Source organism: Mandrillus leucophaeus, unplaced genomic scaffold (assembly GCF_000951045.1).
Source record: "Mandrillus leucophaeus isolate KB7577 unplaced genomic scaffold, Mleu.le_1.0 Scaffold186, whole genome shotgun sequence".
NCBI classification, from domain to species: domain Eukaryota; kingdom Metazoa; phylum Chordata; class Mammalia; order Primates; family Cercopithecidae; genus Mandrillus; species Mandrillus leucophaeus.
In genome coordinates this window covers 2,095,293-2,113,993 of record NW_012101876.1, presented here as the reverse complement: position 1 = coordinate 2,113,993, position 18,701 = coordinate 2,095,293, and the positions used below count along the sequence as shown (strand labels likewise).

General features: G+C 44.6%; 1 protein-coding gene across 3 annotated transcripts in view; it reads right to left on the bottom strand.

Annotated features, from left to right (window-relative positions):
- Positions 1-1,261: 1,261 nt before the first annotated feature.
- Positions 1,262-18,701, bottom strand: part of TBC1D5 (TBC1 domain family, member 5) — a 500,189-nt gene continuing 482,749 nt past the window's right edge. For all 3 annotated transcript variants that reach the window (XM_011977919.1, XM_011977920.1, XM_011977921.1), the window contains 3 exons: positions 8,623-8,702; positions 7,648-7,809; positions 1,262-2,117 (listed from right to left, as the gene is read on the bottom strand). In XM_011977919.1, the coding sequence (XP_011833309.1) occupies positions 1,824-2,117; positions 7,648-7,809; positions 8,623-8,702 (536 nt within the window). In that variant the 3' untranslated portion in view covers positions 1,262-1,823. The remainder of the gene's footprint in view (positions 2,118-7,647; positions 7,810-8,622; positions 8,703-18,701) is intronic.

The window sequence follows — 18,701 nt, the reverse complement described above, 5'->3', positions numbered from 1 at the left end:
CAGGGAGCTACTGTGTGCATCTGCCAGGCAACTGCCCAGTGGTTGAAGGCTAGACAACCTGTTGTCTGGCAAAACCACAGTTATTATTCACCTTACATGCTGATGTGTTAAGAGGAGATTTCCCTGCTAGAGTTTAAGAGCAAACTGCAGAGCTAATGAGAACCCTCCTCTCTCCAGTAGCTGACTTGAGAGGGAGTCACCATTTTCTTGGAGGGCAGGTGGGAAATCATGTCATTATCACATTTGTCTACACAGATATATAAGGTGAGCAGTGGGAGGGACGTAGACAATGTCTGCTCCTCTATACTGAGCTTTCATTTGTTACCATGAAGGCCTCCACTGCCCAGCTGCCTCGCCATCCTCTGAGGACAGGCTCAAAGAGTCAGTCATCCCTGGTATGGCTGCTCTCCCTGATGGAGGCGAGACAGGCACTGTGTCCCTCTGCCATCCTCACCCATTCCTGTTAGAATTCCTGCGCAGGCAGAGGAGAGGAAAAGCATCCTTTCCAGGGAATCTTCTTTAAAGAGAGAAACAACTCATGTGATGCTCTGTGCCCATGATGGTTTCCTAAGGTGCTGACTGACAAGGGGGAGAGTCTCTGTGCAGCCCAGGAAGGCACTGGCATGTCAGACCCGGTCCTGGCAGTGGTGCCCAGGATGCAGGTTCACAGATGAGCACAGGCCCTGCAGTTCCTACATTTGACTTCCAAGAAGGGAAGAGGTTGTGCAGAAATCCTGCATCCTCTTGGCATCTGGAATGTTCTCTAGGTATCCTTATTCCCCACAGAAGGGACTCTAGATCCAATTCTCTAAGTCTTGTGACTGCTACTTTAAGGCCAATGAGGAATTCTGACTTTGGGTGGGAACGAACTTGGGTTTTTCCCTTTACTCCTCAGTTGACAGGTATATATACAGCTCTGAAACCAGAGAAACTTGACTAGAAAACTGTCTGAAAGATGTTTATCCCATAAAGTCAAGGCCACATTTTCCATCTGAAGGATAGTAATATTCTTACATCTTTTGAAATCAGTGCAGCAAAAACTGGCTTATAGTAACCTTGTTTTCTGACTATGAAAGATTCTAAAAGGTGAAATACAATTGTTTAAGGAGAGACATTGATGGCCTAAGGACTGGAGATGCATTCTTTAATACATCAAAAAAAATCTGATGCTACATCGCACCTAAATATGATTCCTAAGTTTAGACCCTGTTTGCAGAGATCATTATAACTTTGAGAGGTCAGTAATGAGTTTGTTTTTTTCCCCCCAGCTCTGGAACCCACTAGTTCTAGTTCATTCTATCGCATTTAGATCTGCGATATGGCTTCCCAATGCAGGAATAAAGTAGGCTTAGACAGATTTCCACAGAGGAAGCTTTCTTGGTATAAACCAATTTTCCTACGTCTGATGCTTTGAGGGATAGAAGATAGGAAAAAACTATTTCTCCTCCTTCTAAGTATAACTGATGGAGTTGCCACACATTCTTGGCTGGGAGGAAGGGGACAGAGGAAAAGTGTTTCTACTTTTCTAACTGTGAGTGTGATACTGGGTATGTAACTCAGCTCTAACTCAGAGCAAGAGTCGGGTAGGGGTTAGTTAGGTAAGGGCCCAGAAAGCCCTGTCTGCATTTGGCAAACCTAAGCCTGTGTGCTTTGTGGCCATATATGCTTCTCTCTAAGGGGTTTCAAAGGGCTGGACCAATGCCAAATGCATGCCGGGAAGGAAGCAGTGGTTTCAGAAGGGTCTCCACTGGGCAAGCCTCAGTCTGGCCTTGGGGCCACTAAAGGGTGGCTGGATCCCTGTGGGGCAGGACTGGGCACTGTGGTCAGATGTCCAGGGGACTCACAATGGTGAAGCCAGAGTCCTTGCTACTGTCGTCATCAGGGCTGGAGCTGGGGTTGCTGGAGGAAGCTGAGGCTGGGCCCATCAGCGGATCTGAGAACACCAGTGGGGAGCAGGCTGGGGCCTGGCTTTTCCCAGAGGAGCTTCTGAGGGTGCGAAGAGGCTGGGCCTGGCCAGAGAAGGAGCCCCTGGCACTGCTCCCATCATCTTCTTTGGAAATCAGGATGAAGTCATCGGAACTCCCTCTATCGGTGCACCCTGGCGTTTCTGAAGAGGCCTGTGAAGTGCAGTCAGAAGTACAGGTGGATGAAAGAAGAAACCAGCAAAGAACTGAGTGGAAGGCCCTGTGAACTGGGGGACGCGCTGTGGAAAGCTAGGCCACCTCAGCCTACATTCGATCTTGAAAGACGCAGTGTTTGACCTGCTGCCCCGAAGCCCACGCATTTACCAGTGGTGCGGTGCCAGCAGCATCTTGTAAGCCCCTCCAAAGCCAAATGCTGGCTTCCCTGAGGGAACAAAGTAAAGCTCCTGTTTGACAAGCTTCAGACGGAGGCAGTGCCTGTGCTGCTGGGGAGAGCCAGGTTCAGGAGCTGGCCAACAGGTTGCAGGCAGAATCCCTACCAGCCTCATGTGGGACCCTGCCACGCAAATCACCCATCCTTCTTGAACTTTAACTTTCATCTGTGAAACAGGGATAAAGACAGTGTCTTCCTCCTAATGTGTTGTCATGATATAGTGAGATGACATGGGCAGCTGCTGGCTCCCTAATGTGAGCTGCCAGATCTGGAGTGATTTTATTACTGGCTAGAAGGATAGCTTTCAGAAGGCCTAATGTATTTCATCTCATATAGATCTCATTGCTAGCTCATCTTGGGTATGCACATAGGGGTCTCCTGGAGCAATGGTGGTAACCACCAGGTTCTATGAATGGGAAAACCAAGAATGGCAATTGCAAAGTATAATGGCAAAAAGTATGGAGATAGAATTGCTTTACTCAACAATTATTTTCTTTTCTTTCTAAGCAATTATGAGTAGCTTTTTATTTTTTAACTTAATAAAGTTAACATCCACGAACACAGGTAAAGGTTTTGGGTTAGCAAAGCCATAGTTTGACCAAGGACATCCAGTGCCAGCCTGGCAGAAAGAACGCCTCACCCAGTGGTGCTGTAAGGTGATATAGTGCCCACACCTGCCTCCCTCACCCTGCTGGCCTACCCTCCCCACAGTGTGGGTGGAGTCTCGTGCTGGGGTCTCCAGTCTAATGAGATATATGGAGACCCCTGACTGGAAGTGTCTCCTGAGTCCTTGGGCCTCCAGACTGGCATGGCCTCGGCCATCTGTGGGCTGTGTGCAGAGCCAAGAAGGGGAATGAGTAACAGCTCTCAGGAAAATCTGGCCTTGAGCCCTGACTGACAGGCCCCTCTCTAAATCTCACGTCCTCCTCAGTGATGTAGGGGGCGAGTGGCTAAATAATGGCTCAGGAACCTTCCACCTCTAATGATTCACCAACCTTTAGGATATTCAGTTGGAGAACATAAACAAAATTGGCCTTTAAGATCACAGAGCTGCAACAGGCCTTGAGGTTCTTCATCTCAGGTTCTAAAGCTGCTAACATTCTATCAACACATTAACTCCTACACAAGCGAAGAAAAACGTAGCACGCGGTAATCTGGTAGCAGGGGATGTGATCTCAAATCACACTGGAGCTGTTTGGTAGAGAACGACTGTCTTTTTTCTGAGTTGGAGGAAAAGAACTAAAATCTCTTCCCCATGACTGTCTCTATAGAAGGTGCACCTGGTAAGAGCCGTGCTGCCTTTGGGGAGTGCACTGAAAGCTGCTGGGGAATCAACAGAGGCCCCTGGGTTTGACTTCTTCCAGAGTGTAGACACTTTGTTCACAGGACAGTTGTCCTGCACTGTAAACTGTGAAAATCTTGACCTCTCACCACAACACAGGGCTGGAATGCTACTTGGTGGAGCTTATCCTAGGTTGAAAATAGAAGAGCACGTTCAGCAGGGCCTAGTTTTTAGAGTGGTGCCTCTGCTTCAGCGATACTGAGATCACTTATTCTCCTTTAGCTTACAGTAAAGGTGTCAGTAAGATTCTGAAGTGGAGATATACTTTTCAAAGCCCATGACTAAAAGTAAAGCTAGTTTCTACCATTACTCTAGGTATTTGGCATGCTTCCCCCCAGTTCCTAGATGAAGGTCACAGACTGCCTTCACAGACAAAGCAAGTTAGAGCTGACAGGTCCTTAGCAGGCATTTTCTTTTACTGACCCCTCTCCTTGCCCCTTTGCATTACAGATCAAGCAAACAAACCCAAATAAGAGACCTGGTAGCTTGGCCAATGTCACAAGGCACAACAAAAGACCCTACTCTTCTGGACTCCCACCTATAATTTTTTTCTAGATGCAGAGCTGACTTCTTTATGGACTTCTCTAGCAGCCTTAACTGCTATCTGGTGCCATTTATAACATTTACAGAAGTGTTGTAAATCCCTAGGTCAATCCTCTCTTTTTACCAGATATGGGTAAGTCTTACACAATTAGAAAAGTCTTCAACCTGTCAGTCCTGCCTAAAACTAGCCAGGATCATCACAACACATATCCCTCTTACCCACTGTCTGCCATCTTCCCAGTCCTACCCCGTTTCACAGCTTGAGTTTAGGATGGTTGTAGAAGCAGGTGAGCCCAACTATAGACCAGCACTGTTCAACAGACATTTTCCATGATGATGGAAATGCTCTCTATCTGTGCTACTCAGTACAGCAGCCCCTAGCCACAAGTGGATGCCAAACACTTGAAAAGTGGCTAGTGTGACTGAGGAACTGAATTTTTAATTCTATTGAAATTTAGTGCATTTAAATTTAAATCGCTATGTGGCTGGTAGCTGTAATAGTAGACAATATGCGGATTAAAAGAGGGGACCCAAGTACCAAAAGGGCAAGTTATGTGCTGGCTGACTAATGGACCCAGGGTCCCACAAAGTCTGCCTTCTACTGTAGTTGATTTGAGTTAGTTCATCAAATACTTCCCAAACGAATGTGTGAGGATAGATGCTGAGAAGGGAGGGAGAGCGTGTAGCTCTTCTCACTCTATAGAATACAATTTCACAAGACTGCTGTTTTCAGAGCTGGAGGTAAGATTTGCAAACCAAACAGAAAGAACACGATGAGCCATGTCACACCAACCTTACAGTGAGGAGCAGGGCATGTGAATTCCCACAACGGAAGAACACTTTCACAGTTGCTTTTGAGGAAGGGCATTGGCAGGGGGACCATGAGCCATGTGTCACTAGGCAGGGGAGCCTGGTCCTTCTGTACTATCTTTTAGACATTATTTACTGATTAACCAAGAAAGCAACGAAAACCCATCCCTAAGTTAGGAATGTGCTATGATACAACCCATTACAAACCCAACATGTGGTGCTTACATCTCCAATGTGTCAAGAACCTGCCTAGCACTGCTCCCCTAGGCCCTGGCCCTCCATAACTAGGAGCTCATGAGAGCAGGGGATATATCCCATAGTCTTGGACAGTAAAACCAGTTCCTGGCACAGCAGGCCCTGGAAGCCTTCAGAACTCCCACTTGGCTCTCTTGGGACGCATGTTCCTGGGTGTAGCCTGTCCATAGCCCTCTGTATCTCTTCCCACAAGCAGTGAGGAGGAAAACCTAGCCAGCTCCAAGCACTGATGAGTTAGCTCCTGCAGGAAGAAGGTGGGTACTTGGCAGCTATCTCATGCCTGGTAGACCCCCTGGGCCTTTATCAGCCTAGCCCAGATCCTTGGGTTTTGCAGTGGAAGGCCCCATGCACTTGGCTTCTTTCTGACTTGCTTGCTTGAATTCAGGAATTCTCTCAAGAAATCTCAAGATTTCCCTGAAGGAGAGAGGAGAGCACTGCTTCTCTGTTTCTCTCTTCTGCAGTAAAACCTTTTCCAGGAGTACTGGCTTTGTATAAACTGCTAACAGCTATGGGGAAGGGCCATGGCAGAGAAGTGGTAGAGAAGATAAGCCATTTTATTTTCACTTGTGGGGTCTCAGCCCCAGGAAGGGCAGACTGTGTCTCAGAAGCACATGCAGAGGTGCAGTGTCTCTCTTGGATGCTGCACGTGATGGGGCCCTGCCAGAACAAGGGCGCAGTTTCATTCACACAGACACACCTCATGGCTAGCTTATCTTGGGTATGTACGGCGGCGTCCACCGGGGCGGCAGTGGTCATTGGTAGGTTCTTACAAATACAGAAACCAGGGATGACAACTGCAAAGTATAACCATTAAGTTTTAAATTTAACAAATTCATTAGTGATTTTAAAATATCTTTTTTCTGTAGCAAACTGACACACTCAACTAAAAAATTATGCTAAGGTTTTAAATAAAATTTTCAATTATAAATGCATTGTGGCTGGGCCTACACTCAGTAATATTTGAATAAGTAAATGATTATTGAAAAATAAAACATCTGTGCAAGGAAGGAGAATCTGTGAAGAAACGAATGCAATTAAACTGGCAGTGTCACTGTCGCATTCATGTGGCTACAAACGCAGAGCCAAAGCACTCCATGAACATTTCATACGGCCTCAAGCGGAAGTCACCCACGGAGTCTCTCTTCTGGAAGAGCACCCTTAAAACTGAAAAACATTCCCACTCAAATGTCATTTTGCTGTTTTAAAATCACACAAAAAATAAATAATTTACAAGTGTCTGAATGCTAGTTTTTGAGAAAGTGACTTAGATAATATTTTGCTAATGTTCATTTTCCAAGATGAAACTTTGTAAGCTGATTTAAAAAATATTATTAATAATTTAAAATATAGGTGGGAAATGAACAATCTCTTTGTCTTATCGGATAATGGACAGCAAGGCAGCATGGTGGGACTGAAGCTTACTGGGTTGGGGCAGGGTTTCTGAAAACATAATGCCTGGCAGGCTAAGTGCCTCTGGCCTCGGAGCCTGTGTGTGTGTCTCTCTGACCTTCATTTTCTCACTGGTTAAATGAGCAGGCAGGACTAGGCACATAAGGAAGCTGTAGGAAGATCCTTTGTAGCTGGGAAATTCTGTGGTTCTGTGATAAAATAAATGATATACAATGTCGACATCTGAGAGTAGGGGTCAGCACACTATGGCCAAATCCAGCCTATGGCCTGTTTTTGCATGGCCCCCAAGCTGAGCATGGTTTATATATTTTTAAAGGCTTGTGATAAAGCAAAAACAAGATACAAACACACACACACACAGAAAAAAACAATGAATATGTGACACAGATGACCGTATGTTGCCTGCAAATCCTGAAATACTTACTCTGAAGGCCTTTACAGACCCCTGCCCCAGATGGCAGACATTAATGAGAAGTCCCTCCCCATGAAGGCAAGAAAGTAAGTTTGGCAAAAAAGGTTCTAGTAAAGTGAAATCCACTGGAGATAGCATTAGGAAAGCGTAGACAGTACTTCCTAAAGGGGAAAAGAGGCATCAACTGGAGGCAACTGACAACCAAGACAGAGATCCAGCTCTCCCATCCCACAGAATGGGCATGGCAGGAGGCTCAGGCAACACTGCTGCATACACGTTTGTAGGGCACTTACCGCATGACTCTAGGAGACACTTGTCTCATCAGTATCATTGTGAATGGCACCCCCTGCAGCACAGAGTGCACAGGCTGCACAGCTCTACACAGCACCTCCACAGCTGAACTTCACACATGATAATCTGAAGTAACTTTGATAGGGTTTATATGATTCTTAACTTTGAGGAACTTATGTGAATGTGCTCCCTTTGAGTTAATGTAACATGTGCATCAGAGCTTCTGTACCTGTTTAATGACCCCAGACATTTGATCGCTCTGGCCCTGGCCTCGGCCCTGGCCCTGGCCGCTGGAGCAGTAGTGGTTGTCCGCGATGGTGATCTGTTCGTTCTCTTCGGCCTCTAGCTGGCTCTGGTTAAAACGCAGGGAACCTTTTAGAATGTCTTTGATCTATGTTCAAAGAAGAAGAAAATAAATGAATAAAATGGATGAGTTTGTTTTCAGATGCTAGCTAAATCTCTCAGACATTTAAACTAGCCGTGTCATCCATCATTTTTAATAGTATGAATATTAGTATTTTACTATAAGAAATAATGAGAAAAAATCTAATTTTATCAAAGCTGCTGGCTTAGCAGTGAGCAAGAAAAACGTCAGGACATTTAACAGCCAAGTTCTCGCAGGGTCACATATGGGAGTCACATACTTAACACTATCTTAAAACAGGAAGCATAATTTGCCTCCACACCCACTCCCACTGCACAGCTTACTCACTAAAGTGGCTCCACCTGAGCTGGACTGTTCATAGCATAGGTAGGCATCTGGAAACAGCATACTCTTTTTCACTGACATTTATGTTTCATTTAGATCTTCAAGGCTTGGGTCAATGTGGTCCTTGAGGGTCTAAGGCCTGCTGTAGGTACTAATTATGACTTGTGCTCCAAAGACATTCATGAATTCATGGATGAATGACTGAATATGATGCTGGTCTACCCACACTAGCTTTGGGTAAGGAACAAATAGAATGGGTTTGGTAAGAGGAAGGAGAGGTGTGGAAAATGGAAAACCAGTGTGGGTTGCAAGCTAGTCAGATATAATTGTTAGAAGGAACAGGGGGCATAAAGAGGTGGAGATGCAGAAGGGGCTCTGTCTGGGAAGAAATAAGGGTTAGGGGGATGCTGGCTCTAACATGGTGCTACATGCCCTGGGAGTCCATCCCCACAGCAGGAGGGACACAAAGAAATAGTGTCAGAGCAATGCATATACCTGTTTTAATCCTGCCAGGGAAACCAGAATTTGATCTTCTTTTTCCAAATTTTCTTGTAATATCACATCTTGAATATTTACTGAAAATAGAAGAATGACATTTCATAACCAATGCTCCGAGCATAACCTACCTGCTGCCACACCGTAACTTCAGACAGGCTTGGGAAGTTTTCTGCCAAATCTCACAGCAACTATTCCCACAGAGGATGCTCTGCAAACTGCAGATGGGGAAGCTGCAGCGTTGAGTGGAGAGGGCAGCACTAGGCCTGATACACACAGCCTCCCCTCCAACATTCCATGAATGTGCTCTCATCATGACAGATGTGTCTTCACTTCCAACAAGAGATCTGGGTACCTCTTGCTGACATGATGTGGCCGACAGCCTGGGCCATTCATCTAATCTCTAGGAGGAAGCTTTTCAGCCTGGGCTTCCTATATAGCCTCATGGGTCAATGATGTTACCTCACCTCTCTCTAAAGACCAATTCCTTCCAGGTGACTGAAATTAATAAAGAAACTGTCTTTAAGGATTTATAACATAAAACATGTTGCCATTTCAACATGATAGTAAAAATGAGAGGCCAACCTCATGGCACTACAGGTTGTCATTAGATGACAGTGTCTATGGAGTCTCCTCTAGGAGACTTAGCCGCCACATGAGAAGTCTTTCCTCCAGACCTGATCTGAGGAACCCACCAAGCCAGCTTCTGACCACCAGGCTCAGCACTGCACTGAGTTGCTTGCCTGTCGGTATGTTAAACACTCAGTGGTCCTTAGCCTTCCTTGCTTTCATCTGCCTGCAGGGATGCACACAGCTCTAGCAGGAACTGTGGCATTCTGAGGCAGGATTCTCACAAGGAGCCGGGGTTGGGAGGAAAGCCTAGTTTCCTGGGGATGTACAAGAGAATGTGTTGGTGGAGGAAGGGAGGAGAGCACAATTAAAACACATTTTTAAAAACATGCTGATAGATACACCAATCTGAGAATCACTACAGTGAGCATGTTCACCCTCCATTAACATCTGCTTTCTTATTCTTTGTGGTGTAAAAAAATGCCCCACTTACAATGTCTTTCATGCTACATTCTTAGTCACTCACTTAAGATTGTTCCAGTTGCTACGGGACTCCTGGATTCCATGCTTGGCTCCGTATAGCTACTAGGGCTAATATACCACTCCTCACTTGCTCGATGCCCTGCACTGGCAGAGGCAGGGTCAGTGCACTGTGCCCTTGGCCTGGGGGCTCTTGCTCCAAATCTATGCACACAGGCTTCTCTTTATTGTTCAACTTTCTGCTTCAGTGTTGTCTCCTCAGAGCAGCCTTCCTGCCCACCCAGACTAAAGAAGCCCCTAAAGGACTCTCCAGTCTCTACCATACCATCTGTTTTACTGTATTTATAAGCACTTGTCACTGTCTGATGCATGTATTTGCTGGTTTATTCACTGTCAATCTCCCCCTAACAGGATATAAACTCCGAGGTGTTCTTGCTCAGAGCTCTATTTCCAGCCCTCAGAATAAATGCCTGGTGCATTACAGGTACATGATAAGTATTTATGGACTGATGGAATGAATTAATAAATGAACATGAAAAAACATGCTTGGAGCTTGCATATCAAAACACTACTATTCTAAATATTTCCAAAAAGTATTTCCGTAAGGGACAGGGCAAAGACTGATACCATCAACATGCCTCCAGCCTGATAATTTATTAGAATCTTCAGTAAGACTAAATTCATAAACCAGGGTGATAAGTCTTCTTACATACTGTAGCAGAAAAGCAACAGCTTTTACTTATTGAGAAAACTTGACTGTAGTTTTGGCTATTAGAATGGCCTGCTACAAAACAAGAAAGCAAGCCGAATGGGAATGGAATGACAGATGTAATCAGAGAGCAAATGTTTTTGGTTTCCTTAAAAGCCTGTAACAATTTGTTTTCTCTCAATAAAAAAACAAAATAGAATCCACTCAACAAGACATTAACAATAAGCAACTGCAGAAAATTCACAAGAACCAATTCTGTAGGTCTTTTAGAGCAGCAGTCCCCAACCTTTTTGGTACCAGAGACTGGTTTCATGGAACACATTTTTTTTCCACAAATGGTGGGGGAAATGGTTTTGCGATGAAACTGTTCCACCTCAGATCATCAGGCACTAGAGTCTCACAAGGAGCACACAACCCTGATCCCTCGCACGCACAGTTCACAATAGGGTTGTGATCCTACCAGAATCTAATGCTGCCTCTGATGTGACAGGAGGTGGAGCTCAGGTGGTAATGCTGGCTCACGTGCTCCTCACCTCCTGCTGTGCAGTCCAGTTCCTAACAGGCCACCGACCGGTACTGGTGCACGACCCAGGAGCAGGAACCCCTGTTTTAGAGGATTGAGAAAGATGACTTTGTTTGCAGGACTGCTATGGCTTTTCAGGTTGAGCTGTGAGGGCCTGAGGGCTGGCAGAGGCAGCATGGCACATAGCACTGGATGCTTAGACAGGGAAATGGATTTTGTCCCTGCTGAGCTGAAAGGTGGGCTCAGGTTTCCCAGCTCCTACTGGGTAGGTGGGGGCAGCAAGGAGACTGCTCCCAGGGCCCCAAAGGAAGCTCAGCAAGTGGAATCAGGAGCATCAGGATATTTGGTGGAAGAATAGGGGGCTTCCTGGGTTCAAGGAACTAAAGAAAGTGCCCCTGGAGGTCATACCCACAGGGCAGAGGCCAGCACAAAGGGGGAATCTGCAGAAACCAATGTAAACTGCTGTCCTAACTAGACCTTTGTCTCCTGCTTGCCCCTTTGATAGTCTGCTGTGGAACACATCCTAAAACAAGAAGATGTGGCCAAATTGCCTGGCTTCGGCCCCCAGTGTAGTGGCGGGGCCCATGGCCAGCAGCAACAAGGACCAACGGCCTTTAGGTCACAGTCTATGGGCATACAGGGCAGTCAGTGGCTGTAGTGGAAAATGAAACCCAGAAATGTACAGGAACACAAAGCTCTCTTTGGAGACAAGGACCTAGAAGACACTCAGAAGCTCTTCTGCAAACACCAAAGAGACATGTGAGCCCATTCCAGAACCCTGGCACCATCTTGGCAGGGAGAAGAGACAGAGTAGAGAAACTAAGTGTGGGCACTTGCTCAGAAAAAAATGGTTAGTCTATAAGAGACTGAGTTGCCTTTAACTGGCAAGTTCAAGGCCTTTGATTATCATTGGTGGGGATGAAGTTTTAGAGCACAATTTCTGCACACGTGAGTTTAGGGACATAGATTTATCATCCCAATACAGAAGTATCAGTGTCTGCACAAGATCTTCCCAAATCATTTTGGCCCCATTGCCTGAAAAACCTGTGAACCAGGAAGTCCTAGTCATGCCCTGTTTTGCTGTGAGCCTCTCACAGATCCATCTATTCAAGAGTAGAAGTGGTGGTGCTTGCAGGGGTAAGTTGAGAAGGGGAGTGGTGGTGAAGGCAAAAGCTGTGATAGGGATCACAGTTTAAGGAGGCACCTGGAACACATCATGGAGCCACTGTCCCTGTTTAGACTGTCTACCTATGGGCTTCTTTTAGTTGTGGGGAAAAAAAGTAACCTCCTGATTTGTCTATTTTTTGGAGGGGGATGCAGGTTATGTTATTAGCAGCTGTATTCATTTTCTAGAGCTGCTGTAACAGAGTACTACAAACTGGGTGGCCTAAAACAACAGAAATGTATTCTCTGTCAGTTCTGGAGGCTAAGTCTGAAATCAAGCTATTGGCTATTGGCAGGGCTACACTTCCTCCAAAGGTTCTAGAGAATTCCTCCTTGACTCTACTTAGCTTCTGGTGGTTGTCAACAATCCTTGGCATTCCTTAGCTTGTAGATGCATTGCTCCAGTCTTTGCATCCATCATCACACGGCATTCTCCCTGTATGTCTGTTATCGAACTTCCCCTCTTAAGGACACCAGCCACTAGATTAGGGTGAGCCCTAATCTAGTATGATCTTATCTTCACTGAACTACATCTATAAAGACCCCATTTCCGAATAAGGTCACATTCACAGGTGCCAGGTGTCTCACCATAAGTTCAGATGAGACAATATTGGACCTAGTACAGCAGACCTAGTACAGCAGCCAGACTGCCTAATTGTAACACAGGATGAAAGCATCCAGTTCCTCCAATAAAAGACAATGCAACCTACTAATCTTGTCCTGCATGCAGAATTCAATGCTCTGGCCTGATGTCAAGACAGCTGCAGAAAGCAGTGCAGAGTGGGTTCACCCAAGAAGAGGGAAGAACTCAGAGCTGTGATATCACCACCAGCATACCCTCATCTAGCAATTCTTTAGCCTTAATTTATGGACTGAGTCAAGGACCACCTTTTAGGACCTGATGAAAATGAGGACCGTCTCCCCTGGTTAAGTGAACTGTTCACTTAATTTCAGGGATAAACCTTTTTTTTTAAATCAGCTGAGCTGACTAGGCTCACTTTAAGAAATCCAGGGTAAATTCAAATTAAAACAAAAGGGCACCTTCAGAGGCTGCTAAATGTTTTGAATACAAGAATTTACATTTTACTAAGAGTACTGACCATGTAAATCCTTTCCCTAACAGTTCCCCTATATAAGGTAGCACTTACAAGCATTCTACTTACATATAACCTCCTAGTCACAAATCTACTGTTTTAAGTAAGTTACATCTGCATGTAAAAGTAGAAAAACTTAATGATGTCTTTCCATGACTTAAAATGTTTACAGTTCCAATGTAAAACACAATTCTCCTCATAGCCAAAGGCAGAATAAATTTTGCTATAAAGGCTCCTTCTCTTTGTTTCTGTGTAAAAGGAAGATTATACTCTTTATAATCTCCTCACTTTTAAGTATTATGTATTACAAATGTTGGAGCACTGAAACTAAAGGGGAAAATGTCACATAACTAACCACTTCTGTGGAAATTACACACAAAAATCTCATTCACCTAACAACCCCATGGTGATGCCACTATTTTTAATGGAATGTCAGTGCCACAGAAATAGATCTCTAACTCTAAGGGTAATGAAAATGGTAAACAAACCACTTTTCCAATTTCTTAAAAACTTAACTTTTTCAATGCTAGAATAAAAGTGTTTTCAACTAAATGTTTTAAATGGCTGGTGCAAAAGGTAACATAAACCTTATTTGGTGGTGGTGAGGGGGTGAGTAGAAAGGGGACAAAAGCAGAACATCTGGCTTTAACAGAGGTGGAACTGGGCAAGATGTTTAACCTCCGTGTGCCTGAGGGGTAATAACAGCATCCTCCTCATAGGATGACTGTGAAGAAACGGGGAGACAGCACAGGTCAAGTGCTTAGCACCACACCTAACCCACCATGGAAGCTCCGCACCCAGTAGTTTTCATTTCTACGTGCCACGTTACCTCAATGACTATCTCAGCAACCCTTCTAGATAAGAGCTGTCAACATATTACAGAAAAGGAAGCCAAGGCCAGAAATGCCAGGTCTGTTATTTGAGGTCTCACGACTTGAAAGTGGGGGAACTGGGATTAGATTTCAGATCTTTCAGACTCCTGAGCTCCCTGATTATGTGTATGGCACTGATGAAGGGACCAGAGATATGAAGAGGCACAGGATGGGATATTGGCACTGACTTGATTGCCTTGAGATATAGTGCCTTTTATTCCATGGTGGAACTGACTGAAGTGAGGTCAGCCTGAAACAGGCAGTTACCTATACGCAAAACAGACTGTACAATCATTTCTATCAGAGAGCATTTTGGAGCACTGGCAACGGTAACAAAGGGCTTGGGTTTTGATGACCTTGAGATATGATCTTCTGTATGTCACTAAACCCATCAGTGAGATGGGGGTCATACCCATCTCAGAAGGTTGCTGAGAGGATTAGATGAAATAATCAAAGCTTTCTATTTCTGCATACTGTCTTGCAATTATTATTATTGCTTACTATGTTTCCTCCTCCCTTGATTCCTTAAATATTCAGATATCTGGATTCTGTTTTTTGAGGCTTTCTCATCTCTGACAGGAATTTAGTTACCCTGACCTTTAACAATCTCATATAAGGGACTGCAGTAGACTCTAAAGAGGAACTATGCACACTGTTATAAAATAGAGAGGTCGGATTAAGGGAGGCAGGCCCAGTGTGACAGTGGCTTAAGAGGTGGCCATTAGTCAGAAAGAGGGGCAGACCTGTCATTTGTCACTACTGGCTTTTATTGAACATTGACAAAGGGATGTCTGTGCACAGGGTGTGTGCCATAGTTGTCCAAACCCTAGGAGAAGGCATCAAATTCATCATGCAACCTCCAGTACATGGTGTGTATCTTTGTGTGTCCTTGCAAATCCATTCCCCCTTCTAGAAGTCCCTCCCATCTTCCCTATAACAACATGTCCTGCCTTTTCTTCAAAGTCCCCCTCGAACTTACCACATCTAAGCGTCGGCTTCCCATTAGCAGTCTTCCCTCCAATAGCACTTCGTTGTTGGGGCCCTCTTGCTTTCTCTCTCACTCTTGGACAATAATTCAATGATGAGGCTCAGAGACTGAATGCTTCCTGAAACTGCACTGTTCTACCTGGCACCAAAGGTGCCAGGCTCTAAATATGGTGCTCAAGGTGTTCAGGTTCTAAATATGGCGCTCTATTCAATGTATTCCTATCACTTTAAAACCCCACTGCTCCTTGCTAATGTTTCTGAAATCACTAGTACTCTGGGGGAGAACCTGGTTTTCTTCATGTGAAGCTATGCATCACTGTAGGTATTCCGGAAGAAGTATATTCTCTCCTGCTCTCTCTCCCTACTTTGAAATTTTACTTAACTTTTACATATACACTGAATTCAATTTCAATTTCAGATTACCACTCCCCACTTCACCATTCCCCTAGAACCTTTTTTTTTTTTTTTTTTTTTTTTTTTTGAGATGGAGTCTTGTTCTTTCACCCAGGCTGGAGTGCAGTGGCATGATCTCAGCTCGCTGCAACCTCCGCCTCCTGGGTTCAAGCAATTCTACTGTCTCAGCCCCCTGAGTAGCTGGGATTACAGGCGTGCGCCACCACGCCTGGCTAATTTTTGTATTTTTAGTAGAGACAAGGTTTCACCATGTTGGTCAGGCTGGTCTCGAACTCCTGACCTCGTGATCTGCCCACCCCGGCCTCCCAAAGTGCTGTGATTAGAGCCACCGCGCCCAGCCAGAACGTGTTTTTACATGAGAGAGCAGGTAATTGGCTAAGTGCCCAATGTGAGGCAAGGGCCTTCCTGCTACCATTAGGGCTGATTTTTACCCCTAAGGAATAAATGTAGGTGAGACATATCCCAGATGAAGATTTAAGAGATACTAATATGATTAACCAGATCTTAGATTGAGAAGTGGTAGGGGCAGGTGAAGAGAAATAACATTCACTGATGGTCTATTAAGAGCCAAGTTAATTTTCTTAAAAAGCAAAATGAAGATTGCACAGAAATATAATCAAGGATCCTCTTTGGCATCCAGCTGCCAGAATGGCTGAAGACCCAAAACTCAGCACTGGGAGAGGAACATTACTTAGGAAAATCTACGGGTAAGACTAGGCAAATCTGCATATTACACTAAAGACAATTCTTGAGGCCAATAAAGTTATCTTAAGTGAACTGAGTAAGCGTGGCATAGAGTTCTGAATCTTTACTGATCTCTACTATTTGGCATATTATTCTCCTAGCACTTATCACCCTGTGCACCAGAGAGTAATATGGAAGCATGACACCTCCCAGTAAAATCTGTCCTAATCGTGATACAGTTATGACTTTAGAGTCAACCAAAAAAGGAGACTACATATATTTTTAAACTTGAAAGGTCTCTAAGTTCCAGTAATGGTTAGATGCCTTTGGCAGAATATGTACTTCTAAAAATAAAAACAGAAACATAGTTGATGCCTTGGTAATATGAAATAATCTGGGGTTTTGCCATCATGCCCTTGTTTGGGAGCTATGAGACAGGACAGCAGTTTGGGTATGACTGCCTTAAAATTACATCATTTAGTCAAATAAGACTCTTTGAACTGGGCTTAAGATAAATATATATGTTGTGAATTTCAGGCCAAAAAGGTTTTGCTGACATGAGGACTGAGTGAAAGTTAAGTGCTATTCTGCAGCTAGAATGTAAACATGGCCCAAGGCAATGAACATCAGCCTTTAAATCTTGGGCTTCATCTCCCCCTGCTCATATGCTATTGTCCTCAGCATGAGATGCTTGTGGTGGCCCCAAAGTCCTTGAGCTATCAAGCAATTGGTAGTAAGCCTGTTTCCACAGATGATGAGGTAGATGAGTTTTGTGGCTGTTGGATCATTAGCTAAAGTAAGTTGGGATTGGAGAACATGGAGAGGCAGCCTGGTATGAAAGGATGAAAATAGGCTACAGGATCAGACAGAGCTGGGACTGAATCCTGCCTGGTTCTGCTATTACCTAGCTGTGAAACCTCCCACCAAGTATGTAAGGCACGCTGAGTCACAATTTCCTCCACTGTACACGAGGGATACTCTCTCTCAACTTGCAGACTTACTGGGAGATTAGAGATACTGTTTGTGAAGTACTTGGCACTCAATGCGGCACATAGGAACTAATAGCAGTTGCTATTGTATGTGACAGGTATATAAACTTCATCCTACTGTTGTGTTAAATGCTCTACTATGAATGAAATGACACAAAGGACATTTGCCCCTTTCAAACTGGGAAAGCTGGTGAGTTGGTGTATTTTGGTCTTCTATAGTAGAGTCTTGCCTCCATAGCAAAGCTGCCAAGTATGACTATAATTGTTAGAAATGACCAAACTTTTATTTAGATATTACGCTGGAAACCATCCTTCTCAGCAAACTAACACAGGAACAGAAAACCAAACACTGCATATTCTCACTCATAAGTCAGAGTTGAACAATGAGAGCACATGGACACAGGGAGGGGAACATCATACACCACTACCTGTCGGGGGTGAGGGGCTAGGGGAAGGATAGCATTAGGAGAAATACCTAAGTAGATGACGGGTTGATGGGTGCAGCAAACCACTATGGCATGTGTATACCTATGTAACAAACCTGCATGTTCTGCACATATATCCCAGAACTTAAAGTATAATAAAAAAAAGAAAGAAATCCAACAAGACTATTAACCAAAAAAGTCTCTTCCTTACTGAATTAGAAGAATAAAGGCATCACTGAAAAGCTTGGAGCCTAAGTAAGGATTGTCCTTAGTGGGAATGCCACCCCCCGTGGGAGTGCTACAATACTAAGGCAGCCACTGGGGGCCACCGTGGTCACCCTTCGATATAGCTTGCAATATCTACATAGAGCAGTTAAAAGAAAAAGAGAGAAAAACCAAAATGCTGATACACTTTGAATTCAGAGTAAGTTTACCAAAGATGATGGACTTGGTATTATATATATATATATTTATTTTATTTTATTTTTCTTTTTGAGACAGAGTCTCGCTCTGTCACCCAGGCTGGAGTACAGTGGCCGGATCTCAGCTCACTGCAAGCTCCGCCTCCCGGGTTTATGGCATTCTCCTGCCTCAGCCTCCCGAGTAGCTGGGACTATAGGTGCCCGCCACCACGCCCGGCTAATTTTTTTGTATTTTTAGTAGAGACGGGGTTTCACCGTGTTAGCCCGGATGGTCTTGATCTCCTGACCTCGTGATCCGCCCGTCTTGGCCTCCCAAAGTGCTGGGATTACAGGCTTGAGCCACCGCGCCCGGCCTATATATTTTTTTTTTTTAAAAAAAGAAAGAAATAATTCAACTTGGGTTCCTCCTGTGGAAAAGCATATAAGAAAAAGGGAAAGAACCAGAAAATGGAAAGCAAAATGATAAAAGTTGGACAGCCTGTACTGAGGCCCCATTACTGGAGTGGTGGCATCCTGGCCTGAAGAGGGATAAGGTAGTGTGTAGTTTGCTAAGTTTTCTAAATAGGTATAGGGTTGGTATAAGGAAGATGCTGACCAATTGTTGCAAGTCTTCCAGTGATAAAACCAGGGGCAAACAGCTTCAACTAGAACAAGGTGATGGAGGCTGAAAAAGAACTTCTGAATTTCAGAGGATTGCAGGCTACATCAGAATGCTATGGGAGGTAGTGGGCTCTCTGCCCACAGAG